Source organism: Chinchilla lanigera, unplaced genomic scaffold (assembly GCF_000276665.1).
Source record: "Chinchilla lanigera isolate Chin_1 unplaced genomic scaffold, ChiLan1.0 scaffold00006, whole genome shotgun sequence".
Lineage (NCBI taxonomy): Eukaryota > Metazoa > Chordata > Mammalia > Rodentia > Chinchillidae > Chinchilla > Chinchilla lanigera.
The window spans coordinates 32,973,965-32,983,462 of record NW_004955407.1 but is presented as its reverse complement, the minus strand read 5'-3'; the positions used below and the strand labels follow the sequence as shown (position 1 = coordinate 32,983,462).

Here is a 9,498-nt window from a genome sequence, read left to right as displayed (position 1 = left end):
ATCTGGGAGTCCATGGAGCTGGTTGCTAACATCTGGGAGTCCATGGAGCTGGTTGCTAACATCTGGGAGTCCATGGAGCTGGTTGCTAACATCTGAGAGTCCATGGAACTGGTTGCTAACATCTGGGAATCCATAGTGCTAGAGGCTAACATCTGGGAGTCCATGGTGCTAGAGGCTAGCATCTGGGAGTCCATGGTGTTGGACGCTAGCATCTGGGAGTCCATGGTGTTGGATGCTAGCATCTGGGAGTCCATGGTGTTAGATGCTAACATATGGGTCTCCATGGTGTTAGAAGCTAACATATGGGATTCTTGGGCCATCAAGGGATCCACGCCTACTGTTACAGAAGTCTCCCCAACTAATGTAGTAGGCAGCTCCTGTGCTACCGTATTATAGGATTCCAGCGCTGTCGTCGAGGGCACCTCCAGGGACTGCGACACGGTCATCGTGGACAGCTCCGATGTTGTCACCACAGACTGAACAGAGATCTCCAGCGCCACGGTTGCCACAGGCTGCCCAGGCAACTCTGGCGCCCCAGGCTGCCCAGGCAACTCCAGCACCCCTGTTGCCAGAGGCTGCCCCAAAAGCTCCAGTGCTCCAGCTGCCCCAGACTGCCCCGAGAACTCCAGTGCCCCAGTTGCCATGAGCTGCCCGGGCAATTCTAGTGCCCCAGTTGCCACAGACTGCCCTGACAACTCCAGTGCCCTAGTTGCCGAAGGCAGCCCAGGCAACTCTGGCACCCCAGTCACTGAAGGCTGCCCAGACAACTCCAGTGCTGTTGTTGCCACCGGCTGTCCTGGCAACTCCAGCACCATCGCTGCCTCAGGCTGCCCCAGCAACCCTGTTGCGGCTGTCACCTCAGGATGCCCAGGATGTTCCACCGCTGTCATCCCCACAGGCTGCTCGAACTCTGCCGTCGTCACAGGTTGTTCGGTCAACTCCATTGCTACTGTTACCGCAGGCTGCCCAGGCAACTCTACTGTCGCTGACACTGTCGACAGCCCTGGCAACTCCTGCGCCATCACAGGTGGCTCTGGTACCTCCTGTGGTGGCTCTAACCCCATGGATGGTGCTAGAGGCCCTGGCAATTCCTGCGACAACTGTGGCACTGGTGTCACAGAGGGCCCTGGCAACTCAGGCACTGCTGTCGCAGGGGGCCCTGGCAACTCAGGCACTGGGGTAGAAAGGGGCCCTGACAACTCTGACACTGGGGTAGCAGAGGGCCCAGGTAACTCCAGCACTGGAGTCACAGGGGGCCCCTGCAACTCCGGCATGGAGGTCGCAGGTGGCCCCGGCAACTCCAGCGCTGAGGCCACCGACGACTCCGGCAGCTCCAACGCTGAGGTCTTAGACAGCTCCAACAAATCCTGAGGTCTTGTCATGGATGGATCTGCAATCTCTGATGGTACAGGATGCTCTGGCAATCTTAGCACTTCACTTGCAGATGACTCTGGACAATCCTTTGTTGTCGATGTGCTTGGTTCAGGGTGCACCTCAGTAGATGTCTCTGATGCTATCACACGGGTTTCTGATGGCTGTAGTTCTTTTGCTACTGGAGGCTCTGCCAACATGATCTTTGATGGCTCTGGAGAGGTGTGCTCCAAAGATTTCAGCGCAGACTTCATCTGATACTCCATAGACATTGTTGCAAGTGGCTCAGATGACTTCAGCACTACAGTTGTAGGCACCGGTGCTGTTGCAAAGGAATCCACAATCTTTGTCACAGATGGTTCCAACATTACTGCCATAGACTGCTCTGAGATTACTGATGTAGATCCAACTGGTATTTCTGCAGTTTTTGTAGCTGGCTTCAGAGTTTCTAGGATGTGTGACTCTGATAATTCCATTGATGATACGGGAGGTTCTAGCACAACTGCAGAGGATTCACTGGTCTCAGATAGGCCAAATGCTTTTATAGGATGCTCCAGTGCCATTGATGAAGGTTCAGAATCAAACTTTAAAAAGGAATCAGATTCTAAATCTATATTCCCATCATGATGAGATTTCAGCTTTGACTCAGATTCTTCTGGCTGTCTCTTATACTTTTTTTCCTTTTCTTTCTTCTTCTTCTTCTTTTTGTTTTTGTGCTTTTTATGCTTCTTTGATTTTTTGCTAGGAATTTCATCAGTAGGATCTGTTTGTACAGATACACATCTACTTTTTCTGGAGGCCTCTTTCAAGTCTGAAAATAATGGAAATTATTTGGTCAGACATTCCCCCAAAATACATGAAGATACATCACCTTAACCAAAATTTTCATTCCACACTGAAACAACGAACTGTAATTCTTCATGTTAAATGAAAAGTTACCTATTATGGAGACTACCACTTTTCCAACTTACTTTCCACAAATAAATCCTGGCCTAAAAATAAGTCCTTAGCCACAGATGGTGGTGGTAGTGATGGTGGGATACAGCTATAATCCTGGCACTCTGCAGACTGAGGCAAAAGGATTCCATGTTGGAGGATAGCTGGACTACACAGTAAAACTCTCTCTCTCACACAAAATAAAACCATACATACCAAAAACAAGTAATTTCTTAATTTGTCAAAAATTTCTTTTTTGAGACAGGGTCTCACTACGTAGACCAGGCTGACCTTGATCTCATGGCAATCCTCCTGCTGACTCTTCTGAATGCTGAGATTACATGTATGCATCACCACAGCCAGCAAAAAACTTGTTGAATGACCCGAAAATGTGTTTTAGAGCTGGGAATACAGCTCAACGTTAGAACACTTGCTAGTGTGCACAATAACATGGGATCAAACATAAAAAAGTGGGGGAGAGGGTCTTAAATCCTATTAAAATGATCATTTTTCCACTTCTCAAATTATACCAAATTACTTTCAAATTAAATGTATCAATGAATAAATTTCATATTGTTGTAATTTCTATTAAAATTTCCAACATTTTATCAGACTGGCCTTGAACTCACTATGTAGCCCAGGATGGCCTCAAACGCAAGGTTCCTGCCTCAGCCTCCAGAGTGCTGGGATTACAGGCCTGCATTGCTATGCCCAGCCCATTCATCATTTAACAGATGAATGGCCCTGGCCAAACTACTGATATACTAGAAGACAAATACACAAAGTACACAGAACAATGCCTGGTTCATAGTAAGCTCTCAGCAAATGTGAGCAATTGGTGTAAGTGTATACACACGTATCTGTCAACAAATTTTACATACTAACATCAACTCAAACTATACCTTATCATACTTTGTAATATCCTGATAAAAATAACATCTTTTCCTAAAACATTCTTTCTAAATTACTAAGAAATAGAGGAGAATTTCCATATCCCTTAACATGTAACTTAAGAACATTTCAGGGCAGGGAATACAACTCAGTAGTAGAGTACTTGCTTATTAGCATATGTAAGGCCCCAGGTTTGAGCCCCAGCTAAACAAATAAATTTCAATTTGCTTATGCTACAGAATTTATATTCTACTTATGAGACAGAATTTACCCTAATGCTAATAGTAAATAAGATAAATCTTAGTGGGTACAGAAAAGGCAAATCAGATGTTCTGACCATAATTATATAACACAGAAAAAAGAGGTGGGTATATAGTTCAGTAATAACAGTACTTGCCTAGCATACATAAGGACCTGGGTTCTACCCCTAACTCCTTCCTCACCAAGAAAAAAGCAGGCTGAGACAGCAGGAGCACTTGAGATCACAAGTTCAAGACCAGCCTGGACAATACAGTGAGATCCCATTGCAAAATAAAGATTATAAAAAAAATAGGGGCCAGGGATAGAGCTCAGCACACAGCGTGGTCCTGAGTTCAATTTCTGGTACCAAAAAAAAAGGAAAAGAAAAAAAAATAGCAGGATGTGGTGGCACACACATGCAATCCCACCACTCAGGAGGCTAGGGCAGGAAGATCTTAAATTTGAGAGCCAGCCTGGGCTCCACAAGTTCCAGGCCAGTCTGTACTACACAGCAAGACCTTGTCTCCAAAAAAAAGGAAGAAGAAACTAACATATGACAAGATATATGCCACTGTATATAAAATGCTATTCCATAACATCAAATGTTACGTTGTACCTGAAAAAGAAAAGTTTATTAGAGCCACAAATCTAAGCAAGGCTAAACCAGGGTAGGAAGAGGAAGACAAAATCTAATTCCAAAACTAAATGAACACAATGACGTTTTACTTAATTCTTATGTTTAAACTTAAATCCTTCACTCCTTAATACCCATTATTTATTTAATCATTTCCAACAGAGCTACTGGCAAGCATAAGGTCCTGAGTTCAATTTCCTATACAAAAAAAAAAAAAAAACCACAAAGCTAAATATCCGAGCAAGCACTTCCCTTCATTGTGCTTTTAAATGGGATGGATGTAAAAACAAGACAATCTTTTTTTGTTTTTTGGTACCCGGAATTGAACTCAAGACCTCATGCTTGCCAGCAGGAGCAGTACCATTGAGCTATATCCCTGGCAACAAGACAATCTCTAAATCTGGGGGTTTTTTTGTTTCTGTCTTTTTGAGACACTTTTGCCATGCAGTTCAGGCTAGCCTTGAACTCACTTTGTAGCCCAGGCTGGCCTCAAACTCAGTGTTCCTCCTCCCTCAGCCCCTCAAGTGCTGGGATTACAGTTGTGCCACCACACGCCGTCAGCCTGGGCTTTAAAAATAAACCACAAATAGTATGTTTTAGAACTCACTACATAAGCCGGGCATGGTGGCACATGCCTGTAATCCCAGCACTCGGGAGGCTCAGGCAGGAGGATCGTTGCAAGTTCAAGACCAGCCTGGGCTACAAAGTGAGCTCAAGGCCAGCCTGAACTGCGTATCGAGACCCTGTCTCAAAAAGGCAAAAAAAAAAAAAGAAAAAGAAATCACTACATATCTGGTCCAGGCTACTGAACCTTTCTGAAACTGACTTTTACAACTGTTCAATAAAAATTCACGACAGAGTGAGACCCTGTCTCAAAAAAAAAAACCCCACATTCAAAAATCCTAGCCCTGAGATCAGTCAAAAATTATATCCTACCACCAACACGAACAAGTCAATCAATGCTCACTCATATTTCAGTATAAGTGTTTTCAAAGGAAGATTTTTAAGAATTTCAGTAAATCAATCACAATATTCATTTTAAAATAATAAAATTAACCTTCAAATTTCAAAATCTTTACAATTTTGAAAACAATAATTATTTCCAAATTACCTGGCTTGTATCGTAGTTCTGTATCTAGGACCCCAGAAAGTACTTCTTCTATCTTCTGTACTATTTCTTCATTTGGTAGGCTCCTGGCAGAGGCAGCAGCATCACCTGCCTGGTTTCCTTCAATAGGTGTATTTGTTTCACCATTCAGCTGGCCTTCACTCCTTCCGCTTGATGAGAAAAATTTTTCAAAATTCATTATTATTTTATCATACCATATAAGTCCTTGAGTTACTATCAATAATCTAATCAATATAACTTTACATTGTATTATGTTGTCCATACATTTCATCTTTTCCCTATTTTAGGTATTTGCCATCAGCAAACATCTTTTTTAGACAAATTTTCAAAACTGTGGAAATTTAAAAGAATACCTTTAAAACCAGATTTCTAAGCACCTCTTTCAAATAATTCCAGAAACCTAACTTGAGGCTTTTGGTTACCTACATTATTTGTCTCAAGGAAAAACATTAATTAATAAGAGGCCAATCAAAAAATCCTAAGAAAAATAATGACCTAACACTAGGGTAGGAACTATGGCCACAATAAAGCCACACCTGTGCATAGATCACAATTACAATCAACAATTTCAAGGAACACAGAACTCTGCCATAGAACACAGTAAGTAGAAAAGGTAACTTGTAACTTCTGTTCAGTTTTACACTAGTACCTTTTTTTTTGGCGGGGGGGGGGGTGTGTCGTTTTGAGACAGGGTCTCACTATGCAGTCCACTGGGGGTCTGGAACTCTATCCTCCTGCCTCAGCATCCCAAGTGCTGGGATTACAGGCATGCACCACCACACCGAGCCTTACACTACTACTAAAATGACATAAAGCTGAAAAAGAAAAATGTATTTATATAACTTATACCTCACTATCAAAAACCTAGGCATTAAAAAATGTCTGATAGGCCAGGGCATGGTGGTGCGTGCCTGTAATCCCAACACTGGAAAGCCAGAGGCAGGAGGATCGCTGCAAGTTCAAGGCCAGCATAGGCTACATGGTGAGTTCAAGGCCAGCATGAACTACACATCAAGACCCTGTCTCAAAATAAAACAAAACAAAAACGAAAGTCTGATGTTCAAAAAAATTCACATGTAACACGTGACCACACATACTATCAGCTTAAAATATTTTCAATTCAAAAGGCCAGAAGAATTTTAACATAGATAAAAATGTCATTCATGTAGTAATTTTCATTATTTTCATGCAAACTTGCAAAGTTTCAAGACTCAATTTCAAGAACACACACAATTTTAATTTAACTTTAATTTTAGCTAACTGAAAACACATCACTACTAGACGAGTCAGGAACGTAAAAAAAAAAATTCGTTAGTTAGCTAAATGTTAAAGTACACTTGATTTCTAGTAAAATCAATCATCCAACAGTAACTGTCAACATTTACTGAGTACTAACTGGTGTCACTGTTGTACTTTTAACTTACTTAATCCTAACAAAACTTAAAATCATCACTATTATTCTGATTTTATAAATGAGAGAAATGCACAGATAAAACAAGAAACTTAGCTGAAGGTCACACAGCTACTAAAAGCTGGTACATTCAAAACCAGACCCTGTATTTTTAAATACCTCTATATACAATAGGCCACTTATTCATCTAAAAGTCACCTCATTACCAACAATGATGAATGTAAAAGCAGATGAGAAAAGGAAAAAGTAGCTCACTGAAATGGCAAATTTACAGTTTTCAGACCAAATAATAATGCATTAATACATGTTGAAGAGAAGCTCTTAAGTTTCTCTAGTAAACAATTGCTTTGTCTCACATCTCTTTTATTAGAGTTTATGGAGTACTTACAATTTTCCTCAACACTTATATATGATTTTCAGGAATTTAAGAATCAGAAAAGTAACTTCCAGGACATTAATTGCAATGAAAGAAAAACAGTGAGAATTTCAAATCATCTATATATAACCAACAATATATCCCTATACAAGAATTTTACGCGGCTTTGGAAAATGTCTGAAGATAAATTTTACGCGGCTTTGGAAAATGTCTGAAGATAAAGACTGTGCTGGACAAATTTGCTCACAATGTTATACGCTGAAAAACAACCAATACAAAACAACACGACCACAGTAACAACAAAAAAATGCTAATGTGTTTACAAAAGGAGAAACTGAAAAGACATAACACCAGTAACTGGTAGTTTGCTTTTCTTCTTCATAATTTCTGAATTTTCTACAATAAAAAAGGACTCATTTCTTAACACACTGCCTTAAAGCCACAAATTCAATTACGCAAGCAACTATTAAATTCATGCAAATATTTGAAAGATTTAAAGAAAATGATACTCCTTTAGCTCAGGTCTCATCCTAAAATCGCTAAAAATATCTCAAAACGTTAAAAAGAAACTTAGTGAGTAGATTATTTCCCACTTTTAAAACATCATATCCTGCAAAAATGAAAATTCTAGCAACAATACATCACTGCCCCAGTAATCCTGTTAATTTGGGTACCTAATTTACAACTGCGTTTTCAGCTGGCTTTCAAACGCACAATGTACTTAACTGCCAACCTTTAAAATATAGTAAAAACGTTTGAAACCAGAAGTATCTACTTTTCAGTATCTTCTCCTATCTTCAAACTTTAAGGAAATTAGTACCTTGTAGAAAGCAAAAATATTAACAGAGAACCACTTTAAGATACACAACAACTTCCTTTCGGAGTAAACAAATACTGTACTTCTTTAGAAATCTCTTCCTCTTTAGGTTTCGTGGCGCCCAGGGTTTAACCTACATAAAATCTAGCGGCAACAGCAAAAAATAACAAGTTCTACTACTCACAAAGTCCACTTTCCACTTGGTAAGTTAAAAAGTCATTAATATTTCAAAGCTCCATTATCCTCTCACATATTTCATTAAGTGAATAACAACAATTTGAGATGTTTTCATTTAAATCTCTAAACTATCAGAATGTTGCTGGGTGGAAATCACAGAACACAAGGCCCGAAAAACATCATCAATTAATCCCGACCCCCACGCGTTCTGAAGCCACTAATAATAAAGCGGATTTAAGATTAGCCAAGAAACGGCCGGTCGTTAGAGACCCTTTCCGGTCACCGACACCGGCCGGCGACAGCCGCGGAGGCGGGGAGGGGGAGGGGAGAGGCGGCGGAGGAGGAGCCGAGAGGGAGGAACTAGGCCCGGCCCCGATGGACACCCGGGCCCGTGAGTGGCAAAGGATAGGGGGTGTCCAAACGAGAGAAAGGTGAGCATCTTAGTCGGTTCAAAAAAAGGAGCCCGCGATTACCAAGGAAAGGACCCGCTTCTCGGGAGAAAGGGAAGGAGCGGATGGAGGATTGGGGGGGAGGGCCCGGAAAATGGATCCCCGGCCCAGGCGGGGCCGTAGCGGGGCCTGAGCCGAGGAACGATGGCGTCTCGGAAGAAAGGCGCCGAAGAAAGATAGATGGGGTGCGAACGGCTCTTTGGGAGCAGAAGAGTCCGGGAGGTAGTTACCTGGAAAGCTCTTGTTGTATTTCTCGGAATTTACTGACCACGAAAGACCTAAAAACCTGCTCGATGTCGGCCGCCATGGCGTCCGCTCCGTTCTCTCAACTCCTCCTCGCTAGTCCTCCAGGCTCCCAGCATGCGTCGGGAGAAGGCGCAGCGGCCAATTCCTTTTCTCGTCTTCCTGATTGGCTCTCATAGGAGCGTCAGGCCCGGCACGCTCCCCCTATGGGCCAATCAGTGAGCACGGCCCCCCCCTCCTCGGCTGTTTCCGAGCGGCTTGGGTAGAGGTGCTGACGTTTGCGCCGCGCACGACTCGGTCCGCCATGTTAGTGTCTGACGCAGGCGCCATTACAGAAGTAGCTGTTGAGACGACTTTGGAGTTTGGTTTCCAACAACGTTTAAGGGCCCTTAGAGGCTTGATGTAAACGACTGAACTCCTGAGACTAAAGGCCATGAGGGACAGGAGCAAAACAGGGCCACACGGTGTTTGACACAAGGTTTCATAACGTTTGCTGGTAGTGCCAAATTGTTTTGTCAGGGACATGGCGTATGGGAAAGTGCTCATCAGCCCCGTCCCCACAGTAATGGTAGTAACGCATTTTTATCCCTTCGTCTCCGATCATCGCACTCATTTTTTCAGCAATAGGTCGCTGGTGCTGAGCGACCTGACTTCAAAGCCCGGCCAACCCTGACCCCCCAGCTTCCCGCAGCCGGCCGAGCCTGGCTCGGGGCTCCGCGGGCAGCGACGGACACGTCACGTGGCACCGGGCGCCGCAGCGCCACCTACAAACGTGCCCGGGCTTCAGCCGCGTTCGCGGGGCAGCCGCTCAGGCCGCGCCCAGG

General features: G+C 43.3%; 2 protein-coding genes across 7 annotated transcripts in view; one reads left to right on the top strand and one right to left on the bottom strand.

Moving 5' to 3' along the window:
• Son (SON DNA binding protein) overlaps positions 1–8,807 on the bottom strand; it is a 32,418-nt gene extending 23,611 nt beyond the window's left edge. For 3 of the 5 annotated variants that reach the window (XM_013504282.1, XM_013504280.1, XM_013504287.1), the window contains exons 1-3: positions 8,662–8,806; positions 5,184–5,350; positions 3–2,182 (exon numbers count right to left, since the gene is read on the bottom strand). In XM_013504282.1, coding sequence (XP_013359736.1) covers positions 3–2,182; positions 5,184–5,350; positions 8,662–8,738 — 2,424 coding nt within the window. In that variant the 5' untranslated portion in view covers positions 8,739–8,806. Of the gene's footprint in view, positions 1–2; positions 2,183–5,183; positions 5,351–8,661 lie in introns of all 5 variants that reach the window. The other 2 variants (XM_013504291.1, XM_013504293.1) reach the window with 1 other exon arrangement.
• The window catches only part of Gart (phosphoribosylglycinamide formyltransferase, phosphoribosylglycinamide synthetase, phosphoribosylaminoimidazole synthetase), a 30,505-nt gene continuing 29,327 nt past the window's right edge, over positions 8,321–9,498 (top strand). The window contains exon 1 of one of the 2 annotated variants that reach the window (XM_005375684.2): positions 8,321–8,413. The gene's annotated coding sequence lies outside the window, so the exon portion shown is untranslated. Of the gene's footprint in view, positions 8,414–8,983; positions 9,153–9,498 lie in introns of those variants that run through there. The other variant, XM_005375685.2, reaches the window with a different exon arrangement.